Source organism: Erinaceus europaeus, chromosome 4, assembly GCF_950295315.1.
Source record: "Erinaceus europaeus chromosome 4, mEriEur2.1, whole genome shotgun sequence".
NCBI classification, from domain to species: domain Eukaryota; kingdom Metazoa; phylum Chordata; class Mammalia; order Eulipotyphla; family Erinaceidae; genus Erinaceus; species Erinaceus europaeus.
In genome coordinates this window covers 53,644,525-53,671,210 of record NC_080165.1, presented here as the reverse complement: position 1 = coordinate 53,671,210, position 26,686 = coordinate 53,644,525, and the positions used below count along the sequence as shown (strand labels likewise).

Genomic DNA, 26,686 nt, shown 5'->3' with positions numbered 1-26,686 from the left:
TTTTATCCCCTCCAGGGCTATTGCTGGGAATCGGTGCCTGGACTAGGAATCCACTGCTCCTGGAGTCTATTTTGTCCCTTTTGTTGCCCTTGTTTCATCTTTGTTGTGGTTATTGTTACTGATGTTGTTGTTGAATAGGACAGAGAGAAATCCAGAGGGGAGGGAAAGACAAGAGGGGGAGAGCAAGACAGACACCTATAGACCTGCTTCACTGCTTGTGACTTAATCCCCCTGGAGGTGGGGAACCGGAGACTCCAGCTGGGATCCTTACTCTGGTCCTTGGGCTTTGCGCCAAATGTGCTTAACCTGCTGCGCTACTGCCCAAGCCCCCACCATGTCTGACTTTTTAAAATGTTATTTTCTTTTGCCTCCAGGGTTATCGTTGGGGCTTGGTGCCTGGGTTAAGAATCCACTTCTCCTTGAGGCCATTTCCCCATATTGTTGCCTATGTTGTAGTTGTTATTGTTATAGCTATTTTTGTTGGATAGGACAGAGAAATAGACCACTGTGCTAAAGCCCAATCCCCATGTCTTACTTTTGTCTTTTTTTAAAACAATATATATTTTTTGGTTTTGAAAATATTTTATTTATTAATGAGAAAGATAGGAGGAGAGAGCCAGATGTCACTTTGGTACATGTGCTGCCGGTGATTGTACTCAGGACCTCCTGTTTGAGAGTCCAGTGCTTTATCCACTGTGCCACCTCCCGGACCACTCCTTTTTAAAAATTTTTTTAAAAATTTTTCATTGTTGTAGGATAGGACAGAGAGAAATGGAGAGATATGGGGAAGACAGAGAAGGGGAGAGAAAGATAAGACACCTGCAGACCTGCTTCACCGCCTGTGAAATGACTCCCCTACAGGTGGGGAGCTGTGGGCTCAAACCGGGATCCTTAAACCAGCCCTTGCGCTTCGTGCCATGTACGCTGAACCGGCTGCACTACCACCCAACTCCCTGGACCACTCTTTTTAAGTCTTTAACTGGACTCTTCATGAAGGCAGACCTTTGTCTTTTCCCTTCTTCTATTATTATTATTTTTTAATTTTATTTGACAAAACAGAGAGAAGTTGAGAGTGAGTGGGTTGGGAAAGACAGATACACCTGCAGCACTGCTTCACTACTTGTGAAACATTCCCCCTGCAGATAGGAACCTAGGACTTGAACCTGGGTGCTTGTACATGGTAATAATATTCACTTAGCCAGGTACACCTCCAGTTGGCATATATATATATATATATATATATATATATATATATATATATTTTTTTTTTTTTTTTGCCTCCAGGGTTATTGCTAGGGTTTGGTGTCTGCACTACAAATCCACTGCTCCTGGAGGCTGTTTTTCCTCTTTTGTTGCTCTGATTGTTATTGCTGTCGTTGTTGGATAGGACAGGGAGAAACTGAGCAAGGGAGGAGGGGAAGACAGAGGGAGAGAGAAAGATAGACACCTGCAGAACTGCAACTGGGATCCTTATGAGGGTCCTTGTGCTTCCTGCCCTGTGCTTTTAACTCACTGTGCTACTGCCCGGCTCCAAACCCTTCTTATGAACCTTCAAATCCACCCCACACAGTAAATGTCTGCTGATCACGTAACTTTTCAGAGGATCAGCTCACTGGGAATATCTGACCTCATGGTAGAGCTTGGACAGTGAGATTTAAGTGTCCTAGATTGAAGGAATAAATCACTTTCCATTTTCACTGTCTGAAGGTTGGGGGGGGGGGGGCGAGGCTGCTCAAACACCATCTAAACGTATAATGTATATGCAAGGACCATCTACAGAATACCATCCATGTTAGTGGGGAAGAGAAGATACACAGAATGCACTAGAAAAATGGAATCAAATAAATGAAGAATGAAGAATTCCAGTTTTCATTAATTTCTAGAAAGTTACAGGGTGGTGGCAATTCCTTTTCTTTCTTTCTTTCCCTTGTAAAGGGAAATTCATGTTAAGCATCATTCCTTTCCTGTCCACAAACCTATTAGACCAGAGACAAATCTCAGGCACTAAGCCTTGGGTGACACAGCACATGCCTCAACATTCCCCTCAACTCCTGAGCTGTATCACTAAGTCAGCATTATACACATCCAGCAAAAGAGGGTGGCAGCACCACTCAAATGTCAGGGTGGTAGTTGGGTCTGAAGCTTCTGAGTGATAAAACAGTGTCACAACAACTAGCCAGAAGTTTGGTTGAATGGAACCCCACAAGCAGGACAGTCACATCTGCTGGTAGACAGAGTATATATCAAGAATAAGGCCAGCTCAGTTTTCTGAAGAATGTGAAATAGACAAGTCTTTCACTGAAAAGGAACCAGTCAATGTGGTGTCCTGGCACATAAAGACCCACTCCACCTTCATGTATCCAAGTAGTTGATGGGTCAGCTGCAGACCATTGGTGAGAGTGGCAAGAGGGAGACGCAGAGGACTAGGCCACACAACTTGTCTTTCAGGAGACGTCCAGGGAGGAAAGTTCACTCTCGGGGTCGGTTGACCATGACTTCACCCAGGGCCTCCAACACCTCCCGTTTGTAGTCCTCGAAATCACCATCAATTTGGCTAACACTCTGTTCCTCCACCACCCATAGCTGGCAGTTGGTTTCCGTGATTAGTCGGGCATCATGGCTGACGACAATCACGGCTTTGAAGAAAAATGGTGAGATTGGCAGAGAAAGAACAGGGAATCATTAGCTGATCGAAGGGAGCCCAAGCCAAGCGACACCTGTTTCCCAAAGAGGGAAGGCACACCCTGAGTTGACTTACCACCTTTGTATTCATTGATGGCCTCTCCCAGAGCATCGATGGACTCAATGTCCAAGTTGTTGGTGGGTTCATCCTGTGGAGGAGAGGCAGTCCATGACCGACTGTTCTGACCCCCTAGTCCCGTGACCCTCTCACACATGCCAGCTCACTTACCAAAATGAGGACATCGGGCTCCCGACAGGCCAACTCTGCAAACACAACTCGGGCTTTCTGCCCTCCTGTAGCAAAGGAAAAGGTTCAATCATCAGACCCTCCCCCCTTTGTTAATTTATTTCCTTTTGTTGCCTTTATTGTTGTTATTGGTGTAATCATTACTGGATAGGACAGAGAGAAATGGAGAGAGGAGGGGAAGACAGAGAGACACCTGCAGACCTGCTTCACTGACTGTGAAGCGAACCCCCTGAAGGTAGGGTACCAGGGGCTCCAACCAGGATCCTTATTTATGCCAGTCTTTGCACTTTGCGCCAGGTGCACATAACCCTCTGTGCTACCGCCCGACTCCCAATCATCAGACTTTTTGTGGTCCTGCATATTTGCAGATAAACCCTGACTGTGTCCGTTTGCACCCCCCAGACCCCCAAGTCCTGGGTGCTCTTCCTTTCTATCTGTTGTTATGAATATTTATTTGCCCTTTTGTTGCCCTTGTTTTTCATTGTTGTTGTAGTTATTGTTGTTGTTATTGATGTCGTCATTGTTGGATAGGACAGAGAGAAATGGAGAGAAGAGGGGACGACAGAGAGGGGGAGGGGAAGACAGACACCTGCAGACCGGATTCACCGCCTGTGAAGCGACTCCCCTGCAGGTGGGGAGCCGGCAGCTCAAACTGGGATCCTTACGCGGTCCTTGTGTTTTGCACCATGTGCACTACACCCGCTGAGCTACCACCCAACTCCCCTGGTATGAATGTTAAGGATGACTGCCCTGCCCCTCTTAAGTGGTACCAGAGAGTTTGCAGATCTGAATAGTGTGGGCATGACTCTCAAGGCCAAAGCGACCGAGGCACTTTCGAGCATCCTGGTAGGGCAAATTGAATCCCCGCTGCAGGTACTCAGTCGGCGTCTCCTCCATGCGCAGCTGCTCTGCATACTGCTGGTTAAAGAAGCCAATTTTCTGCCCAGAAGAAAAGGGAACTGGTGAGAGAAGTCATACTTCTCTACTGGACTCTTATTTCCCAACTCCCAAAGTCAACTCACCAGTCGGTGGTTCTTTCTCATTTCCCCACGAGTCTGCAAAGAAAGCGAGAAAGAAGGTAAGGGAAAAAAAGGAAGGTACTGCAACCCCAGTATTTCCAAAGTGGAGATAATATCATAATTGGGCAGGAAGTAAGTCAATGTGAAGGAGGGAACATGGATATTCTCCTTAATATAATGAAGGCATACCCAGGAAGTCAGAATATAGGGCAAAGGGAGATGGGAGTGGGGTGGGGTTGCTGGGGCAAACAACCACATACAAAAAATAGATTCATAACTTTCTTTTTTTCTATATTTATTTATTCTCCCTTTTGTTGCCCTTGTTGGTTTTTATTGTTGTTGTAGTTATTATTAATGTTGTCTTTGTTAGACAAGACAGAGAGAGATGGGGAAGACAGAGAGGGGGAGAGACCTGCTTCATCACTTGTGAAGCAACTCCTCTGCAGGTGGGGAACTGGGGGTTCGAACCGGAGTCCTTGTGCTGCGCTTGCGCCACATGCGCTTACCCAGCTGTGCTACCGCCTGACTCCCTCTCTTCCTTTTTAGAAGCACTATATGGTTGTAAAAGTTATATAAGCCATGGAAGGAAAAAAAAAAATCCATAAAGGAGAACAATATTTACCACAGTACTGCTTTTTTTAGTGAAACAGAAATATTCTAGAGGCCAGAAAGTGGTACAACGGCAAGAGCTTTGAACTAGCACATATACCAAAGCAATGCTCTGGTTCTTTTCGCTCTTCTCTACCTCCTGTAAATAAATCTTCATTTTTAAATGAAGTAATCTAATGAGTGACATCACATAAATTATGGCATACCCATCCTTTGCCCTCTGATTATCATATTTTAGTGATACAAAGAGATATACCAAAGCATTGCTCAGCTCTGGGTTATGGTAGCACTGGGGATTGAATCTGGGACCTTGGAGTTGCAGGCATTAATCTTTTGCATAACCATTATGCTATCTCCTCCCCGCAACACTCCTATTTTTAATCACTGGGGCCATGTACCTGGCATGATTCAACTCTTTGTGGACTCGGATTCTTACATCGGTCCAGCCCCCTTATATATATATTTTTTTGAAAATAAAATGGAAATATAAGATCACAGAACTTTTTTTAATTTTTAAATTCAGGGAGAATGGTAGACAGAGAAGGGGGGAGGGAGACAGGAGTGGGAGAAGAGGAACACAGAAGAGAGACAGCACACACTGCTCCACTGCTTATTCAGCTTCCTTCCTCACATGTACTTCCATGTAGCGGCCAGGGGCTCAAACATGGATCTTTGTGCATGATAAAGTATGTGTTCTGTAGGTTGACCTATATCCTAATCTTGCCACATGGATCCCCCCCTTTTTTTCCAATAAAGATTTATTAATGAGAGAGGGAGACAGAACCAAAGCATCATTTTGACATTAGGACCTCATGCTCTCAAAATCCAACACTTATCCACTGTGCCACCTCCCAGGTTACACATGTATTTTTCTTTTCCTTCTTTTTTCTTTAATTTTTTTTATTATTATCTTTATTTATTGGATAGAGACAACCAGAAATCCAGAGAGAATGGGGAGACAGAGAGGGTAAGAGATCGAGAGACACCTGTAGCCCTGCTTCACCACTTGTGAAGCTTTCCCCATGTAGGTGGGGACTCGGGGCTTGAACCCAGGTCCTTGCGCATTGTAATATGTGCGCTCAACCATTTGCGCTACCACCCGGCCCCTTCTTTTTATATTTTAAAGAAACTTTAATCCCTTGAGGCTCTGAATTTATTTTCTTTCTTTCTTTTTCTTTTCTTTTTTTTTTTACCAGAGCACTGCTAAGCTCTGGCTTATGGTGGTGTGGGGGAATGAACCTGGGACTTTGGAGCCACAGGCACAAGAGCATAACCTGCATAACCATTATGCTATCTAGCCCCGCCCACCCCACATGTATTTCTTAGATTAGTAAAACATAACTGGGGGAGTGTGCTCTGAGTACAACCCAATTATGCTGGTTCCCTTCACTTAGTGAACCTGAACAATTCATTTTTTGTTGTTTCTTTGTTTGCCTCCAGGGATATTGCTGGGGCTGTGCCTGCACTACAAATGCAATGCTCCTGGCGAACATCTTTTTTGGACAGGACAGGGAAACGAGGGAAGGGGGAGTTAAAGAGAAAAGAGAGAAAAGACAGACACAGACACGTGCAGACCTGCTTCACCACTTGTGAAGTCATTCTCCCCCCCCTCCTACCCCCCCCCCCCCCCGCAGGAGCTGGGGGCTTGAACCAGGCTCCTTGTGCTCTGTACTATGTGCACCACCGCCCCGTCCCTGAACAATTCTCTATGGCACCTTTTGGGGACATGAAAAACATCTGATAGTTTCTCTGTATGGAACTCCACAGTAAAGTATCCTGACTCTACCCCTCTAGTGAAAAGCTGTGCTTCCACATTTCTCCCCTTTCTCATTCCAGGACTTACTGGAGTCAGTTTGCCCGTCAGCAGCAGGAGCAGGGTGCTCTTCCCCACGCCATTAGGGCCCACGATGCATACTACAAGGAAGAACACAGGTGTATGTACCAAGAAGGATGACAGAGGACCTAGTGGGGGTTGTATTGTTATATGGGAAACTGGGGAATATTATGCATGTACAAACTATTGTATTTACTGTTGAATGTAAAACATTAATTCCCCAATAAATTAAAAAAAAAAAAAAAAAAGAAGACAGGTGTCACCCAAGTCCCCAGAAATTCACTCTGGCTTTTGTTCCATTTCCAAAGCTAACAACTCACTTCTTGAGTCCATGTCAATGCCAAAATCCAGGTTCTTAAAGAGTGCTTTCTGCCCCTCGTAGCCAAACGTCACACCTGAGAGGCAGAAAAAGAAGTGCTTTTCTTTTGAGTCCCCCCTGAATGTAATGGTCTTGAAGAGAAACAGGTCCACACTGGGGGGCGATTCTGGGGTGCTGCTGGTCTGCAGCTGCTTACCATGCAGGCCCAGCACAGGAGGACTGAGCGGTGGGGGGTCAGGGAATGTGAAGCGAACAGTGTACTCCTTGGGGCGCTTCAGGAGCTCAGGAGCTTCCTGCGACTCCTCATCCTGATTTTTCCGCCTGCATTTTTGCTGCTTTCGAGTTAGGGCCTCCTTTGTTTGTTTTTCCTGGAGAGGAAGGAGAAAAGGAGAAACCCATACCTTTTATAGCAGTTCTTGAATGTAGATTGTTTTTGTTTTAAAATATTTATTTATTCCCTTCTGTTGCCCTTGTTTTATTGTTGTAGTTACTATTGTCATCGTTGGTGGATAGGAGAAATGGAGAGAGGTGGAGAAGACAGAGAAGGGGAAAGAAAGATAAAGATACCTGCAGACCTGCTTCACTACTTGTGAAGTGACTCCCCTGCAGGTGGGGAGCTGGGGGCTTGAACTGGGACCCTTATGACACTCCTTACACTTTGTACCACCTGCGCTTAACCCGCTGTGCAACGCCCGTTGTTTTTACCAGAGCATTGCTCAGCTCTGGCTTATGGTGGTGCAGGGGACTAAACCTGGTATTTAGGATCCTCAGGCATGAGTCTCTTTGAATAACCAGAATGCTATATATCCCTAACCAAGTTTGGTGTTCTTTTTTTTTTTTAATTCCACATTTCAGATATTAATCAGTATAAACCCCTATAATACACAAACATGATTTTGTGTATTTAAAGGAAAGAGAATTCCTGGTTAAGTGGAAAATTGTACGGATGGCTTCTGGAAGACCTTCATTTTAAGCAGCTGTATAGTGAAATATTTTCACTTAGAAGTCTGGACCTTCTTTCTTCAGTTTGCTATAGTCTACATTCACTGAGTAGAACTTGTACTGATCATTGGGACCCAGTTTCTTCCAGGGTTCGGGGTTTATTCTTTCTGTCCCAGCTGACTTCTGGATTGAACAATGCTAGGCGCGTGATTTACAGTGCTGCTCCAGTACCTCCAGCTCCAATAAAGACGAAGAGAGGGATCAAGCTAGGATTCTTCTTGGCCTGAGATGATTTGACGGAGCATGATTTCCGCAGAGCTTGAGATCAAACCTGAAAGGCCTGCGACACTCTACACTGAAACTCAAGTTTGGTGTCCTTGAGGTTCTCTTTATCCACTCTACCAGAAGGGACCTCCATCCCAGGAAGACCCTCAGATACTCACTGCCTGCTTGGTAGACTTGCCACCTGCCTTCAGCTCCTTTAACTTCTTCTCCTGTTTTTCATATTGCTTCAGGAGTTCCTTCTGCTTCTGTTGGTACATTTTCTTGAAAGTCACTGGAGCAGAAGAGGGCAAGAGATATTAATAATGGCCTTTCTTTTTTTTTTTTTCTTAAAATTTATTTTTTATATTTATTTATTTTCCCTTTTGTTGCCCTTGTTTTTATTGTTTTTGTAGCTATTATTATTATTGTTATTGATGTCGTTGTTGTTGGATAGAACAGAGAAAAATGAAGAGAAGAGGGGAAGACAGAGAGGTGAGAGAAAGATAAAGACACCTGCAGACCTGCTTCACCACTTGTGAAGTGACTCCCCTGCAGGTAGGGAGCTGGGGTCTAGAACCACTTAGGCTGGTCCTTGCGCTTTGCGCCACCTGCGCTTAGCCCACCGCGCTACTGCCCAACTCCCAATAACTGCCTTTCTTACCAGTAGAGCCATAAGCAGGATGAAGAAGGGTAGAAGTAGGTATCACTGTCCAGAATTCTAAAATATGTCACCTGTCACAATGTTCCTATGGTTCCTTCACCTCAGACCTTCCTTAAGACTCCCATCACAGGCTGGGGGTATGGACTGACCTGTCAACACCCATGTCCAGCAGAGAAGGAATTACAGGAGCCAGACCGCTCACCTTCTGCACCCCATGACTCATGGTTTATACTCCCAGAGGGATAAAGAATAGGAAGTCTTTGGGGGCCGAGAGGTAGTGCATCGGGTTAAACCCACATGATGCGGAAATGCAAGAAGCGCAATGACAGGGACCAGGTGGTGGTGCACCTGGTAAGAGCACACATTATAGTGCTCAAGGACACAGGTTCAAGCCCCTGATCCCCACCTGCAGGGGGAAAGCTTCATGAGTAGTGAAGTAGGGCTGCAGGTGTCTCTCTGTCTCTCTCCCTGTCTCCTTCCTTCTCAATTTCTCTCTGTCTTTATCCAATAATAATAACAAACAAAAAAGAGTGCAAGGACTGGCACAGGGATCCCAGTTCTAGTGCCCAACTCCCCACCTGCAGGGAGGGTTGCTTTACAAGTGGTGAAGCAGGTCTGCAGGTGTCTTTCTCTCCCTCTCTTGGTTTCTCCCTGTCCTATCCAATAACAGCAGCAATAACAATAAAGGCAACAAAAAGGGAAAAATGGTCTCCAGGAGCAGTGCATTTATAGTGCAGGCACCGAACCCCAGTAATAACCCTGGAGGCAAAAAGAAAAAAAAAAAAAAAAAAAGGAAGGCTTCTAATAGAGTGGATGGATACAGAACTCTGGTGGTAGGAATTGTACTCCTCTTAACCTACAGACTTGATCATTATTATTAAATCAATTAAAAAAAAAAAAAAAAAGACTCACACCATTTTTCTTCTTGCAAATAATCCTACTTACTGTAATTGCCCCTGTAGTAATGGAGCCGTTGAGCATCAAGATGGATAATATCAGTGCACACGTCATCCAAGAAACCCTGATCATGGGAGACGATGAGCAGTGTCTTCCGCCAGCCCTGGAGGTAGCTGGGTTTTAAAGAGTGTGGAAAATGTTAGAATGGTCAAGTTAGAGTTAAATCAGGGCAATCAGACAGACAAAGGCAGGAAGGGAAAGAAGAGTTAGACTGATAGGTATCAAGGACAAAAAAAAAAAAGGTGAGAGTTAATGATTAAAGATAGTATCTTGGGAAACTTACTTATTGAGCCAGATGACAGCATTGAGGTCCAGGTGGTTAGTGGGTTCATCTAACATCAGCAGTGTGGGCTCCATGAACAGTGCTCTGGAGGGTGGGGAAACAGAATGTAAGGTCAGTGGAAGATTCTGACTTCAGAGAAACCTAAATAAGCCTCAAGGAGTTAGAGCCTGATACCATAAACACTTTTCCCAAATCTCTCCTTAGAGAAGTTCCCATGCAGAAGACCTAAGAATATATCAATGGCGGGTCAGTCTGTGTTGCACCTGGTTAAGCACACACATTACATTGCACAAGGGCCCAGGTTCAAGACCCTGGTCTCCACCCGCAGGGGTAAAGCTTCATGAATGGTGAAGTAGAACTGCAGTTGTCTCTCAGCCCCCCACCCCCCACCAATTTCTGTCTATATCCAGTAATAAGTAAAAATACTAAAAAGATCTTGAGTCTCCCTATGGCTTTGGATGAATGAGAATTATGTAACAAGAGGCGGGATAGAAAGCATAATGGTGGGAGCTGGGCAGTAGCGCAGCGGGTTAAGCGCACGTGGCGTGAAGCAAGGACCAGTGTAATGATCCGGGTTCGAGCCCCCGGCTCCCCACCTGCAGGGGAGTCGCTTCACGGGCAGTGAAGTAGGTCTGCAGATATCTATCTTTCTTTCCCCTCCTCTCTCCATTTCTCTCTGTCCTATCCAACAACAATGACATCAATAATAATAATAAAACAATGGCAACAAAAGGGAATAAAAACAAACAAAAAACCAAAAAAAACAAGAAAACATAATGGTTATAAAAAGAGATTCTCATGCCTGAGGCTTCAAAGTACCAGGTCCAATCCCGTGAACCACCATAAGAGCTGAGTAGTGCTCTGGATAAAAAAATTAAAAAATAAAAATGAGACTGGTGGGGCCAGCTTGTGGCGCACATGGTTGAGCACATGTTACAAAGCGCAAGGACCAGGGTTCGAGCCCCCATTAGCCACCTACAGGTGGGAAAGCTTTGCAAGTGGTGAAGCAGTGCTGCAGGTGTCTCCCTCTCCCTCTCCCTACTTTACCTCTCAATTTCTGGCTGTCTCTATACAATTAACAAATGAAAAAGAGAGAGAGAGAGACTTGTAACATACCTGGCTAGAGAGACACGCATTCGCCAACCCCCAGAGAACTTCTGTGTGGGCCGATTCTGCATTTCAGGGTCGAAGCCCAGACCTGCCAGGATCCGACGAGCTTTGGCTTCTGCAGCTGCTGCCCCCATAGCCCGCAATTCCTCATACACCTAGGAGGAGAGAAGATAAGGAAACATGTTCAAAGGTTCCAGGAACCCCCAAACTCTAGCCCATGTATGTCATGTTCTTTACCTTCTCCAGCCGCTCAGCAGCTGTGTCATCCCCCTGCTCCAATCGTCCCTGTAGGCGCCTCTCCTCTTCCAGCAGCTTTAACCTCTTGGTATCAGCTCGAAGAACAGCCTGCACTGCCGGTGTCTCATCCGCTACCACCTCTGGGGAGCAGAGGGGAACATTCAGGTCGTTCCAAGGTCACTCTCCAAAAGCTTTTATTTTGACTAGCTCATCTACTCCAAGTGCCCAACCCTCACCCTCAAACTCCCACTTAAACCTCCCCAAGCCCTCCTCCCACTATCGGACTCACCCTGCTCACACAGCAACACATCAATGTTGGGAGGGATGCTAAGGGCCCGGTTGGCAATATGCTTGAGGAGAGTGGTCTTGCCCTTGCTGGGGAATGAGAGCCATCAGAACCATGTCTCCACAGAGAACCTCCCAGCCCCTCCACCTGTACATTCAGTCCTTCCTCTTACCCATTGGGCCCGACTAGCCCATAGCGGCGGCCTGCTACAATGTACAGGTCTGCATTGACGAATAATTCCTTTCCATGGGCAGAGATGCTGAACTTCTCGAGCTATAGTCAGGAACAGCACAGGGAAGGAATGGGCACATGAGAATCTTCCCTCAAAGACAACTGCGATAGCTTTCTTCCTACAGGAAGTTTGGTTCCTCTACCTTTCTTAGGTATCTGCAGCACTGCTTCACCACTAGTAATGCTTCCCTCCCTTCAAGGGGGGATGAGAGGCTTAAACCTGGGTCCTTGTGCATGGTAATATCGGCTCAACCAGGTGCACTACTGCCTGGCCCTCCTATAGGAAGCTTCTGACATGCAGCCTCACCTCTCCCCCCATGCTCAATGCCCTTTCTTGTCTATTGTCTCTGTGGGTGAGCTGGCTGGGAGTGGCTCCCTCAAGACTGTACCTTGATATCAGATGCATTTTCTAACATTGCTTGTCGGGAGGACACCTCAGTTTGTGACACAGAAAAGTCATTTTCAGCAGCATTGGCTGCTTTTAAAGAAGCCACCTGGCGTTCATATTCCATCTAGCGAAGGAAAAAAATCATATTCAAAGTTACTTTTTCTGCTAGTTTCTCATCACCATAATGTTATCAGACATTTACACAAGACACAGAATACAATGCTCTTCTCATCTCCACTGTTCGACTTGCAGTAGCACCTCAGTCTTCTATTTCCTGAATTCACTAATAAAAGCCAAATATTTTACCTATTTCTTTCTTTATTTATATTACTGGATATAGACAGAGAGAAATTGAGAAGGGAAAGAGACAAAGAGACACCTGCAGCCCTGTCTTACCACTTATGAAGATGTCCCCCTGCAGGTGGGGACCAGGGGCTTGAACCCAGGTCCTTACGTACTGTAATGTATGTGCCTAACCAAGTGCACCACCACCCTTACCTGTTTCTTTAGCTTTTTCTTCTCCTTTTTGCTAAGGTGAGCATAAGGGTCATTGGCCTTAGACTCCCCTTCTTCCTCCTCTTCTCCTTCTTCCTCTGAGTCCTGGGGGGGGGAAAAAAAGGGAGTGGTGGGTGAGAAGGTGCAGTTTGTCTTCCAGAATTTAGATTTCATGCCATCAACTCTTAGGTCTAGTCAGCTCTTTCCTTCACCCAATCTTAAGATATCATGGAAGGTTCTGGAGGACTGCAGCTCTTTATTCATTTTTGCCACTATGGAATGGCACAAGACAGACCACATGGGTATCTGTGTGTGGAGTATAACAATAAATATGGACTTAGAACTATAACTTTCAAACACACTGTAATTTGAGTACAGAGTAAGTAGAGTGGCTCTTTTCCTCATATATATATTATGTTTCTGTGGTATCCCTTGTTGATATGCAAAGAAAAGTCTCAAAGTCCTAGCACGCAGCCATGAAAAAATACAGCAGAATCACATAAATAGAAAATACATATGGTTGGGCAAGGGTAGGTAGCATAATGGTTATAGAGACTCTCATGCCTGAGACTCTGAGGTCCCAGGTTGAATCCCTCGTACCACCATAAGCCAGAGCTAAGCAGTGCCCTGGTTAAAAGGGGGTGGGGGGATACATACGGAATACATATGGCTGTGGTCTGGGTGGTGGCACAGTGGATAAAGCACTGGACTCTAAGGCATGAGGTCCTGAATTCAGTCCCTGGCAGCACATGTGCCAGAGTGATGTCTGGTTCTTTCTCCTAAATAAATTCTTTAAAAGAAAAATACAGGGGGCAGGAGGGGGGGAAAGAGAAATAGGGGGGGATAGATATCATAGGAGTTATTATACAAAGAGACTGTCATGTCTGATGCTCTGAAGTTCCAGGTTCAATCACCCCCACCACCATAAGGCAGAGATGAGCAGCGCTCTAGTGTTTCTCTGTCTTTCCCAAAATAAAATACATAAAATATTTTCAAAAAAGAAAAAGAAAAAAAGAAAAAGACATATGGTCCAGGAGGTGACTCTGAGAGTAGACAGAGTACAGAGATGTGGGAGGGGGTCGGACAGTGGTGGGGTAGGTTAAGTGTACATGGCACCAAGCGCAAGGCCCAGGCCCGGCGTAGCAATCCCAGTTCAAATCCCTGGCTCCCCACCTGCTGGGGGGTCAAATCACAAGTGGTGAAACAGATCTACAGGTGTTTATCTTTCTCTCCCCTCCTCTCTCGATTTCTCTCTGTCCTATCCAATGACATCAATGACAGCAGTGATAACCACCAGCAACACCTCAACAACAACAAAAAAGGGCACCAGAAGGGAAAAAATGGCCTCCAGGAGCACTGGATTTGTGGTACAGGCACCGAGCCCCAGCAATAACCCTGGAGGCAAAAAAAAAAAAAGACGTGGGAGTCTCTCATAAAAAAAAATAAATAAAAAGGGCCAGGTGCTGGCACACCTGGCTGAGCGCATATATTACAAAGCACAAGGATCCAGGTTCAAGATCCCAGTCCCCACCTGCAGGGAGAAATATTTGCCAGTAGTGAAACAGGGCTTCAGGTGTCTCTGTGTTTCTCTTCCTCTCAACTTCTGGCTGTCTCTATCTAATAAACAAATAAAGGTAATAGTACAGTGGCTATGCATTACTCTGATACATAATATGGTAGGAACTGAATTCAGGACCTTATGCTTGAGAGTCCAACACTTTGTCCACTGTGTCACCTCTTGGGCTGAGCAAAAGGACTTCATACCTTACATTAACTGTGGTCTACTGCAGCAGATGTGCAGACTCTAAGAGTATGGAGGAGGTAGGAGACGGAAAGAGCGGGAATGGGCAGGGGTAGATAGCATAAAAGTTATAGAGACCCTCATGCCTGAGGATCTAAATTCCCAGGTCCCATCTCCCAGACCACCATAAGTTAGAGCCGTGCAGTGCTCTGGTTTAAAAAAAAAAAAGTGCGCTAGGAACCTAGTGTCCTGCGGTGGAGAAAGACAACAAGTTGGTGGAGAGTATACTATGCTGACATGTATCATGAGGAGATACGAAACTGGAACGCTGTGTTAAGTCTTCTAAATCAACAATTGACCTAAAGCAGTTGAAAAAGAAATAAAACAAAATAACACACACACAAAAAAAATACAAAACCCACAATAACTCAAAATATGCCAAAGGTAAAGAGGACAGTAGAATTCGGCTTGCCCATATCACAGATGAGATCACTGAGATACAACAAGGTACAAAGAGGTACTCAATGCCACAGAACTGCTGATTCCCAGAGCCAGAACCCAGACTGCCTGAGGGTCATGCCAGAGTTTTTTCCTTTCTGAAAAGAGGTTACAGATGACGGAATGGTCCTTGGGTCAAATCTGACCTGACGCTTCTTTTTGGCTATTGCTAGGGCTGCAAGCGGGCCCTATGAAACCATCACTCCTGGTGGCCTTTTTTGTTTGTTTCCTCCATTTTATTTGATAGGACAGAGAAACTGAGAGGGAGGGGAGACAGAGAAGGACTGACACCTGTAAACCTGCTTCACTGCTTGTGAAACATCCTGGCTGCAGGTGGAAGTGGGGACTTGAATCCGGGCCATGTGTTTAACTGGATACACCACCACCCAGCCCCCAGACACCTATTTTATATGGTTCATGGAACTAGGTATGGTTTTTAATATTTTCAGAACGGATTTTTTATTTTAAATAAAGTATGTGTCAGAGCAGCTGGGGAGATAGTTCAGCAAGTGCAGTGCAGTACTTGTATGTATGAGGACCCTGGTTGGACCCCTGGCACCACATATGCATAAGTAGTGCTCTGGTCTGTTTCTCTCTTATAATATACGATAAAACTTAAAATTTAAAAGTGGGGCCAGTAGGTGTAGCACTCAATTAAGCACACACATTAGTGTGCATTACAAGATTCAAGCCCCTGGTCCCCACCTGCCGGGGGACAGCTTTCAGTAGTGGTGAAATAGGGCTGTAGATGTTTCTGTTTCTTCTTTTTTTCTCTCCAGGGTTATTGCTGGGACTCGATGCCTGCACTAGAAATCCACTGCTCCTAGAGGCTCTTTTTTCCCTTTTGTTCCCCCCCTTTTTTTTTTTTAATTTATTTACTTTTTGAGATAGATGCAGACAGAAAGACACAGAGGCAAATACCAGAGCACTGCACAGCTCTGGCTTATTGTGGTGTGGGGGATTGAACTGGAGTCTCAGGCATGAGAGTCTCTTTGCATAACCATTATGCTATCTACCTCTACCTGTTGTTTATTGTTGCTGTTATTTTTTTTTTAAAGATTTTATTTATTTATTAATGAGAAAGTTAGGAGAGAACCAGTCATCACTCTGGTATACGTGCTGCCGGGGATTGAATTTGGGACCTCATGCTTGAGAGTGCAATGCTTTATTCACCGAGCCACCTCCCGGATCACTTGTTATTGTTATTACTGTTGTTGTATGTGACAGTGAGAAATGGAGAGAGGAGAAGACAGAGGGGGGAGACATAGATAGACACCTGCAGACTTGCTTCAACACCTGTGAAGCAACCCCCTGCAGGTGGGGAGCTGGGGGTTCAAGCCAGGATCCTTATGCCAGTCCGTGCGCTTTGCTCCACGTGCGCTTAAACTGCTGCGCTACTACCCAGTCCCCACCGCCCATTTCTTCTTATTACCCTCCCTTCTCAATTTCTGTCTCAAATAAATTAACTAAAAAAGAAAAAAAAATACCGGCCTAAGGATCCCGGTTCGAACCCCCGGCTCCCCACCTGTAGGGGAGTCACTTCATAGGCGGTGAAGCAGGTCTGCAGGGGTCTTTCTCTCCCCCTGTCTTCCTCTCCTCTCTCCATTTCTCTATAAAAAAAAATTTTTTAAGGGGCTGGGTGGTAACACACCTGGTTGAGTGCAGATGTCACAGTGCGAAAGGACCCATGTTTGACCCCCTGGTCCCCACATGTAGGGGGAAAGCTTCACAAGTAGTGAAGCAGTACTACAGGTGTCTCTCCGTCTCTCTCCCTATTACCTCCTTCCCTCTCGATTTTTGTCTGAGTTTCTCCAGTAAGGAAATAAAGATAATAAAAAAATTAATTGTATGTGTAAGAGATTATATATATATGTGGCCCACATTTTTACATAGCCTTTAGAAAAACTGATTCTATAAAGCAATGGCACCTCTAGATCCTGGTCCACCAGTGTCCATGGAGCCCTGGTCCCTCACTCTGCTTTTCCCCAAAGACAAAAACACACCTGTTCTGTCTTCTTGGCCTTCTCTTTCACTTGTTTCGGTGGCTCCTTTTCTTTAGTTATTTCTTCTTCAATCTCTTCCTCTTCACTGTCCAGAGCAGCAAATTTATTTTGAGGCTAACAGGGAAAAAACAGCCAGTCTGGTGAAATGCTCAACTCCAGAGCCCCAGCATTCCTTCTTGCTCATACTTGCCTCACCTTGGCTTTCCCCTTTGATTTATCCTCTTTTCCTTTTTTGCCTTTGACTCCTGGCTGTTGTTCTTCAGATACAGCCTGGAGGAGACATACACAAATTCATTGAAGACCTAGTGGCTTAAGTATTTCTAGGGAGTCTAGGACTAGGAAGCTAACTATAATAGGAAGTTAATTATAACAAAGTATACTTTGTTAACTCAGCATTGTTGCTACAAGATAAGTACAATAAAACTAGCTAGGGAAAAACAAACAAAAACCTAGCTTCCTGCTTGAGATAAGATTACAGAGATAACTAGAAAGTGTTAGTATAGCTGGGGAAATAGCTCAGCTAGTGTAACTTTGAAGTTGTATGCCTGAGTCTCCTGGTTTAATCCCCAGTGTGGATGTACAGGAGTAGTTCCTCTCTCATATGAAACTTTTTTGGGGGCTTGGTGCCAGGCCTCTCAGCAGTCATTTTTTCTATTTTATTTGACAGGACAGAGAGAAAGTGGGGTGGGGGCATTAGGGAGAGGGGCCAAGTAGTGATGCACCTGGTTAAATGCATACTTCAGAGTGTGTAGGATCCAGGTTCAAGACCCTGGTTTCCACCTGCAATGGGAAAGCTTCATGAGTGGTAAAGCAGGTCTGCAGGGGGGCAGACAGAGAGGGAGAGAGAATAAGAGACACAGGCAGCACTACTTCACCACTTGCAAAGCTTTCCCCCTGCAGATGGGGACTGGGGGCTCAAACCTGGGTCCTTGTGCATTGTAACATATGCACTCCACCAGGTGCGCCACCATCTAGCCCCATTTTTTTCTTTTTAAACTAGAACAATGATCAGCTCTGGATTATGGTAGTGTGTGTAGGGGGTTGAACCTGGGATTTTGGAGCCTCAGGTATGAGAGTTTCTTTACAAAACCATTTGCTATCTACTCCTGCTCTAAATTTCTACCATTTTACACACACACACACACACACACACACACACACACACACACACACACACACACACACACACACACCACACACACACACACTTTCTGCCTCAGCAGAGCAGCAGCTATGGTTGTGAGCTACCCCATGGCCATTTGCTTCAACAAGGGCCACAAAGTCACCAAGAACATCAGCAAGCTGAGGCCCAGTGCCGCCACAGGCCCCTCACCAAGCACACCAAGTTTGTGTGGGACATGATCCAGGAAGTGTGCAGCTTTGCCCTCTATGAGCACCATGCCATGGAGCTGCTTGAGGTCTCTAAGGACAAGCAGGCACTCAAGTTCATCCAGAAGTGAGAGAGGACCTACATCCCCGTCATCAGAAAGTAGAAGGAGCTCAATAACATACTGGCTGCCTTAAGGAAGGTGGAGGCCAAGGACTGATCATCCCCTCCACACCATGAATACATGTTTTTCTGAATAAGAAGAAGAAAAAAAATATTTGTTTTTTTAATGAGAGAGATAGAAGAAACCAGAGCACTACTAAACTCTGGCTAATATGGTATTGGGACCGAACCTGGGACCTTTGGTACCTTAGGGCTGAAAGTCTTGTACCATAACCATTATGCTGTCTCTCCAGTCCCTAGGTTTCTAATTTAAAGGCAACAGAACCTGTGTAGGTTCCTCGGTGATGAAATAGTACTTTAAAGGGACCAGGCAGTGGAATACCAGATTCAGCTCACATGTTTAGTGTGCAAAGACCCAGGTTCAAGCCCCTCATCCCTACCTGCAGGGGGAAAGCTTCATGAGTGAAGCAATGTTGCAGGTGCCTATCTCTCCTTCCTTTCAATTTCTGGCTGTCTCTACCCAATAAATAAATATAATAAAAATATTTTTAAAAAACCCCAGGATTTTTAACAGCTGCTTTTTAAAAAAGATTTATTTAATTCACATGGAAAAGAATTTCACAGGAGCCAGGTGGTGACACAACTGGTTAAACACACACATTATTGTGTACAAGGACCTAGGTGCAAGCCCCGGGTCCACACTTGTAAGGGGAAAGCTTTATGAGTGGTAAAGCAGGGCTGCAGGTGTCTCACTCTCTCCCTCTCCTCTCAATTTTTCTGTCTCTATCCAATAATAAATAAATAATTAACACTAAAAAGGGGGGAGAGCAGACAGTAGCACACCGGGTTAAGCGCGCTTAACACAAAGCGCAAGAATCCTGCAGGGGGAGGTCATTTCACAAGTGGTGAAGCTGGTCCACAGGTGTCTGCCTGTCTCTCCCCCTTTATCTTCCTCATCTCTATCAATTTCTGTTTTATCCAATAAAAAAGGAAAAAGGAAAGATGGCCTCCAAGAGCAGTGGATTTGTAGTTCTGGCAGCAATGAGCTTTAGCAATAACCCTGAAGTTAATACCCTCAAACCCCCGCTCCCCCCAAAAAAGGAAAGAATTTCATGAGTGGTCTGGGATGTGGTGCAGTGGGTAAAGCTTTGGACTCTCAAGCATGAGGTCACAAGTTCAATCCCCAGCACCTGTATCAGAGTGGTATCTGATTCTTTCTCTCACTCCCTATCTTTCTCATTAATATATATGTATATATGTGATCTTTAAAAAAAAAAAAAAAAGAGGGAGTCAGGCAGTAGCGCAGCAGGTTAAGTGCACGTGGTTCAAAGCATAAGGACCCGAGTAAGGATCCTAGTTCGTGCCCCCAGCTCCCCACCTGCAGGGAAATCACTTCACAGGTGGTGAAGCAGGTCTGCAGTTATCTGTCTTTCTCTCCCCTGCCTCTCTCCATTTTTCTCTGTCCTATCTAACAGTGATGACATCAATAACAACAATAATAATAACTACAACAGTATAAAAAAAAAGGCAGGGCAACAAAAGGGAAAATAAATAAATAAATAAATAAATAAAAAGTATTTCATAGAAAAGAGAAGTCAGAGTACCACTCCAATACAAGTGGTCCCAATGGATGGAACATGCATCCAAACCCTGTGCTCCCCCAATTGAGCATTTTACCTTATTGATCCGATTTTTCTCTGGCTTAGCAGGCTTAGGAGGACATTTTTCTTCCTCTTCTTCCTCCTCACTCTGATCCTGAATCAAGGCTGCAAAAGCATTACCAGGCTAGAGAATGAAATAATTATGTAAGTCAAAGCTGCACTTCAAGGGGTGGTGGTGGTGCTATCTCTAGTAATCACAGATGACATACCTTGGTTTTCTTCCCTCCTCGGGGTACTGGAACAGGTACTGAAATGACAAGAGAAGATAAGTTTTTTTAAAAAGATAACTTACTATTATTTTGTTTTTTTTGGACAGAGACAGACACTTGCAGCGTGCTTCACATTTGTAAAGCTTTCACCCTGCAGGTGGAGACTAAGAATCACATGTCTGGCTTTTCAGTCGAATCCAATTTATAGATTATGGAACAAAGTCACTCGTTTTTCCTATCTCAGGAATTCTAAGTATCAATGTCCCCTCATTCACCTTCATCCTCCTCGTCACTGGCTGGTACTGAGAGCTTCTTGAGACGCTCCATGAGCTCTTTCTCCTCTCCATCATCATCCACATCCTTCTTTCGCCGGCCTTTTCGAGTGTCTCGTTTCTTTTTTTGCTGCTAAACACAACAGAGAGCAAGTGAATGAAGCCCGGACCCCTACTGTATTCAAGCATCAGCTGAGGGAAGTAACATGTACTGGAGAGAGGTTAGTGGCTGCTAAACTATTTCCCAGGACTGGAAGGCCCCCATAGTTGTACCTGCTGCTGCTGCTGTTGCTGCTGCTCCTTGTCCTTGAGTATTTTCTCTTCCTCCTCAGCTTGTTTATCTTCTACTGCTAGCTCTTCAAAAAACTATCAAGAGAGTTCAGATATGTCAACATGGTTCAGAGACCAAGACCTTCTGTGCCACACAGTATATTCCAAATAGGATTTACCACCCCCATTTACCTTTACCATGCTTCCTCTTTTGCTAAGATCTTTCCTCCTCCCTCTAATTCACCTCTTTCATATGCCCATGTTTTGCTTAGAAATACCCAGTCACTTCTCATTCCCAACCCTCATTTCCTCACCGTCTTTTTGATCTTCTTGTCCTTCTTCCCCTTCTTCACTACTTTATCTAGAAAATTAAGAAGACATTGTGAATCTGAAAATTCCAGGGCAGCTTAATCTACCCTGAGATGTTCTCAGAGGCTGCCACTCCATTTTACCAGTGCATATAACTCTCCAAACCCTCATTCTTTCTTTCCCACAAGACAGACAGTGGTGGTCTGGTGTAGGGTGGCTGAGAAGGGAGAGAAGTAAGAATATATAATATGAGGGCAGAGGTGGGAAGTAGCTGGCAAAAGTAGCTGGGCTAGAGGTATCATTTTAATTCAGAATATACTGGAAAACAAGTTCCTTTCCCCTACCCCCCTATTAGGGGGACTGATGGTTTACAGCTGACAATAAAATACAGAAGTTGGTATATCTGTAACACTTCAGTCCAGTCCAAGTGTTGCTTTGTGTCCCCCCACCTTTTAAAATTTTTTTTATATTTATTTATTTTCTCTTTTGTTGCCCTTGTTTTTTATTGCTGTTGTAGTTATTATTGTTGTTGCTATTGATGTCGTCATTGTTAGGACAGAGAGAAACGGAGAGAGGAGGGGAAGACAGAGGGGGAAAGATAGACACCTGCAGACCTGCTTCACTGCTTGTGAAGCGAATCTCCTGCAGGTGTAGAGCTGGGGGCTCGAACCAGGATCTTTAAGCCGGTCCTTGCACTTCGAGCGCTTACTGCTGTGCTACTGCCTGACTCCCGTGTTTCCCCTTCTGTTCTTATTTCCTACTGGACAAGGTATCAATTAGTCTCTCCAAATACTGATATCAATTAATAGTCTATTACTCACTAAGCTACTAAAATGACTTATCTTTAATTTATTACCTTTTATTTAGTTTCTAGTTCTATTCAGTACCACCTTAGTATTTTATTTTCACTGCCTTGTCTTACTCTCAACTCTAATAGAGCCTCCTAAATGGTCTATGTCTTTTTTTATTTTGCCTTTAGGGTTACCGCTGGGTCTCAGTGCCTGCACTACGAATCTACTGCTCCTGGAGGCCATTCCCCCCACCCATTTTTGTTATACTTCTTGATGTCACTATTGTTATTGTTGGACAGAACAGACAGAAATCTCGAGAGGGAGAGAAAGATAAGACACCTGCAGACCTGCTTGACCACTTGAGAAATGAACCCCTGCTGGTGGGGAGCCAGGGAGCTAGAACTGGGATCCTTACACGGGTCCTTGCACTTCATGCCATGTGGCTTAACCTGCTGCGCTACAGCCTGGACCCTTGGGTTTCTCTACTTATTAACTTAACACTTTAAGCCATTCAGGGGGTTGGCAGGCAGTAGTGCATCAGGTTAAGCACACATAGTACTAAGCACAAGGACCCGGACATGGATACTGGATTGAGCCCCTGGCTCCCTACCTGCACGGGAGACATTTTAAAAGAGGTGAGGCAGGTCTGCAGGTGTCAATCTCTCTCTACCCCTATTTCCCCCCATCAATTTCTCTCTGTCCTATCCAAAAAAATGAGAGAAAAAAAAAAGGCCACCAGGAGCAGTGGATTTGTAGTACAGGCACCAAGAAATAGTGATAACCTTGAATGAGGCAAAATAAATAAGTAATAATAAAACAATTTAAGCCATTCTGTACTCTCAGTGTTGTGACACTGTGTGAATGGACATTTTCGTTTGTTTGCTTAGAGATAGAAGGGCAAAAAGGTAAAGAGTCAAAAAGACTACACACTAAAGCTTCCTTCAACATGGTAGGGGCAGAACTTGAACCTGGGTTGCACACATGGCAAAGCTGCACACTATCCAAGTGAGCTATTCTGCTGGCCAACTGGATCATTATTTATGCCAACTGGATCATTATCTATGCACTTACCAATGTGTTATTACTATTTTTCTGGAAGAGACAGAGACAATAGCACCAAAGCTTCTTTCACTACTGTGGAGCCTGGGCTAGAAGCTGGGTCACACATGTGGCACAGCAATTCACTGAGTGACCTAGTTCACCAGCCCATCATTCTTTCTGCAAGCCATACATGCGCATGTATGTGCAGCTATGCATATGGTAACATGGCAATATACAGATGCTTAGTATATCAGGTGGAGGGAGAAAGGAGACACACTGAAGCATTACACCTTTGATGCCAGGGATCAAATTCAAGACACCATGCTTGCAAGCTAAGCAAGTGCCACTTTAGACATCGTGGCACCTCTGGATTAACCTGCAAGTCAATGGGGTTCCTCCCTCCTTTTTTTCTTCTCACCAGAGCACTGCTCAGCTTATGGAGGTGCTGGGGATTGAACCCGGGACTTTGGAGTATCAGGCTTTAAAGTCTTTTTTTAATTTTTTAAATTTTTTATTAATGAGAAAGATAGGAGAAAGAACCAGACATCACTCTGGTTCATGTGTTGCTGGGGATTGAACCCAGAACCTCATGCTTGAGAGTACAGTGCTTTCTTTTTTAAAATATTTTTTTAATATTTTATTTATTCCCTTTTGTTGTCCTTGTTTTTATTGTTGTACGTTATTATTGTTGTTAATGATGCTGTTGTTGGATAGGACAGAGAGAAATAGAGAGAGATGGGGAAGACTGAAAGAGGGAGAGAAAGATATTTGCAGACCTGCTTCACTGCTTGTGAAGCGATTCCCCCTGCAGGTAGGTGGGGTGGGAAGCCTCGGGCTTGAACCGGATCGTTTCACCCATCCTTGTGCTTTCAGCCACCTGCACTTAACCCACTGGGCTACCAACTGACTCCCTTAATTTTTTTTTAATATTTATTTATTCCCTTTTATTGCCCTTGTTGTTTTATTGTTGTAGTTATTATTGTTGCTGTTATTGATGTCATTGTTGTTGGATAGGACAGAGAGAAATAGAGAGAGGAGGGGAAGACAGAGATGTGGAGAGAAAGATAGACACCTGCAGACCCGCTTCACTGCCTGTGAAGTGACTCCCCTGCAGCTGGGGAGCCGGGGGCTCAAACCAGGATCCTTACTCTGGTCCTTGTGCTTTGCGCCACGTGCGCTTAACCCGCTGCGCTACCACCTGACTCCCTAAATTTTTTTTTTTTATGATTTTATTTAATGAGAAAGATTAGAGGAGAGAAAGAACCAGATATTTTCTTTTTCCTCCACGGTTATTGCTGGGGCTCAGTCGCTGCACTACAAATCCACTGCTCCTGGAGGCCATTTCTTCCCATTTTGTTGCCCTTGTTGTTGTAGTCGTGTTGTTGTTGCTGTTATTATTGGATAGGACAGAGAGAAATTGAGAGAGGAGGCGAGACAGAGAGAAAGACAGACACCTGCAGCCCTGCTTCACGGCTTGTGAAGTGGCTCCCTTGCAGGTGCTGAGCCAGGGGCTTGAACAGGGAACCCTGCGCCATTCCTTGGCTTTGCGCATGTGCGCTTAACCTGTTGTGCTACTGTCCGACCCCCAGAACCAGACCTCTTTCTGGTAAATGTGCTGCTGGGGATTGAACTCAGGACATCACGCTTGAGAGTCTATGCCAACTCCCTGACCATGGCATTAAAGTCTTGCAAAACCATTACGCTATCTCACCAGCCCAGGTCCTCTAATGTCTTGGGAATTAAACTTAAGAGCGGGGGTAGATAGCATAATGGTTATGCAGAGACTCTCATGCCTGAGGCTCTGAAGTCCCAGGTCCAATCCCCCGCACCACCATAAACCAGAGCCGAACAGCGCTCTGGTAAAAAAAAAAAAAAAAAAAATTTAATTAGTGGCAGCCTGGGAAGTGGTGCAATGGATAAGGCAGTAGATTCTCAAGCATTAAGTCCTGAAGTTGAACCCTGGCATTGCACATGCTAGTCATCACTATCTCTGGTTCTCTCAAATAAATGTAAAAAAAAAAAAAAATCATTTTTAAAGCTTTTTATTATTTCCATGCTTAGTACAACAGTCACTCAATACTAGCAAATAGATTCATCTATATCTCTACCTTTGTACTAACTTTTTTTTTTATTACATTATTCTGGCACATGTGTTGCTAGAGACTGAATGTGGGGCCTCTTGTCTTAGAGTCCAATGCTTTATCCACTGAACCTTCTCCTGGACCACTTGCAAGGCTTATCTTTTATAAGCACCAGATTACTGGAGGTACCCAATATAAAGGCTTGTTAAATTAATCACGGTGGTGGCCTGGAAGGTGACATTGTGGATAAGGTGTTGGACCCTGAAGCATGAGATCCTGAGTTTGATCCCCAGCACCACATGTGCCAGAGATATCCTGTTTCCTGCTCTTTCACTAATTAGGGCAGGGATGATAGTATCATGATTATGCAAAAGGCTTTCATCCTGAGGTTATAAGTCCCAGGTTCAACCTTCAACATCACCATAAGTTAGACTCAGTAGTGTTCTGATAAAAAAAAAAAAAAACTTACAAAAAAAGCCAATCACTGTGTGCTTATGGTAATTATGTTCATTTTCTCTGCCAAGTTGGGAAGAGAGCATAATAATTGTGCTAAAATACTTTGATGGCTGAGTCATCAATGGTACCTGGGGTTCAGCCCCCGGCACCAACATACAGAGCTTAGCAGCGCACTGGTTAAAAATAATAATAATCCTACTCAACAATTTGTTTGGCTTTGTATGTTAACTCTCTTTTCAGTCACCAGGTTCCAGATGCCATCAGGATGCCGGCCAGGCTTTCCTGGACTGAAGACCCCACCGATGTGTCCTGGAGCTCAGCTTCCCCAGAGACCCATCCTACTAGGGAAAGAGAGAGGCAGACTGGGAGTATGGACCGACCAGTCAACGCCCATGTGCAGCGGGGAAGCAACTACAGAAGCCAGACCTTCCACCTTCTGTAACCCACAATGACCCTGGGTCCATGCTCCCAGAGGGATAGAGAATGGGAAAGCTATCAGGGGAGGGGATGGGATATGGAGATTGGGTGGCGGGAATTGTGTGGAGTTGTACCCCTCCTACCCTATGGTTTTGTTAATTTATCCTTTCTTAAATAAATAAAATAAAGAAAAAAAGAAAAAATACACTGAGAAATAATAATAATCCAGTAATAATAACAATAATTCAATCCTTCTCTCTCCCATGAAGTATGTTTTTCCCCTTACCAAAAGTACATTCACATAAACATTATGCCTGACTCCAACAGCCTGCTGCCTTTACACTCCTGCCCTAGGTGAGTCAGGTGGGTGACTTATGAACGAGAACATGGAGGGAGTCATCTCTCGAGAAGCAAGTTAATCTCGGGCTGTGGGGCTGAGTGTTCGCGTGCGGGTGAGATCGAGGACGCCTCGTGAGCCCCTGTGACGGGGAACTGAGAGTGGTGGAGACGATGTCCTAAAGTGGAGGTTTTTTCATTTCTCTCCAACTCTCTCGGTACCATATGCTTTCTATCACGTCCGGCCCCTTCCCACAGGCACTCGCGCGCTGCACCCCGACACTCCGCCCAGAACCCCGAGCCTAGACCCACCAGGACCGCGGAAACGCGGCTGACCCCACCGCACGCATGCGTGGTCCCCCCCCCACCCCAGGGCCCAGTCAGTCTGGCGCCGGTGACAGGCCTCTGCATACACGCGTACTGTCCTCTCTCCTCCGCTTTCTGCATATCGACCTCACCTGTGGGGGTAGTGCTCTCTCCGTCCCCGATCCACTCGGGTTCCGGCGGCTGCTGCTTGGGACCCTTCGGCATCGCGGTGGTAATTCTGCTACTCAGGCGGAGCCGGGTACTATTTCCGCTTCCGGCAG

At 45.1% G+C, this 26,686-nt stretch overlaps 1 protein-coding gene and 2 pseudogenes across 2 annotated transcripts; 1 reads left to right on the top strand and 2 right to left on the bottom strand.

The window, feature by feature from the left end:
• Nucleotides 1-554: 554 nt before the first annotated feature.
• Nucleotides 555-26,686, bottom strand: ABCF1 (ATP binding cassette subfamily F member 1). 2 transcript variants are annotated; one of them, XM_016192212.2, is made up of 25 exons: nucleotides 26,558-26,686; nucleotides 20,983-21,029; nucleotides 20,672-20,764; nucleotides 20,402-20,528; nucleotides 20,127-20,164; nucleotides 19,934-20,041; nucleotides 17,002-17,076; nucleotides 16,807-16,920; nucleotides 12,568-12,669; nucleotides 12,071-12,193; nucleotides 11,623-11,723; nucleotides 11,454-11,539; nucleotides 11,165-11,304; nucleotides 10,934-11,082; nucleotides 9,818-9,901; nucleotides 9,523-9,647; nucleotides 8,096-8,208; nucleotides 6,907-7,078; nucleotides 6,712-6,786; nucleotides 6,401-6,471; nucleotides 3,952-3,984; nucleotides 3,700-3,868; nucleotides 2,912-2,976; nucleotides 2,759-2,831; nucleotides 555-2,636 (listed from the first exon to the last, which is right to left on the bottom strand). In XM_016192212.2, the coding sequence occupies exons 1-25, from the start codon at nucleotides 26,628-26,630 to the stop codon at nucleotides 2,470-2,472; spliced, it is 2,523 nt and encodes an 840-aa protein (XP_016047698.1). In that variant the 5' UTR covers nucleotides 26,631-26,686; the 3' UTR covers nucleotides 555-2,469. The 2 variants fall into 2 exon arrangements, with proteins under 2 accessions (XP_016047698.1, XP_060045374.1); XM_060189391.1 differs by having other exon boundaries at nucleotides 20,402-20,533; nucleotides 20,680-20,764.
• On the bottom strand, nucleotides 7,560-8,040 carry LOC107523016 (cytochrome c oxidase subunit NDUFA4-like; annotated as a pseudogene).
• Nucleotides 18,040-18,353, top strand: LOC107523011 (large ribosomal subunit protein eL36-like; annotated as a pseudogene).

Excerpts from the sequence above, each read along its gene's own strand:
- ABCF1 (XM_016192212.2), bottom strand. The coding sequence starts at position 26,630 with ATGCCGAAGGGTCCCAAGCAGCAGCCGCCGGAACCCGAGTGGATCGGG. Across the intron at positions 20,042-20,126 it reads GAGGAGGGAAGAAAACCAAG|CCTGGTAATGCTTTTGCAGC; the intron begins GTATGTCATCTG and ends TTCATTCTCTAG. Across the intron at positions 2,977-3,699 it reads TCAGATCTGCAAACTCTCTG|GAGGGCAGAAAGCCCGAGTT; the intron begins GTACCACTTAAG and ends CCTTTGCTACAG.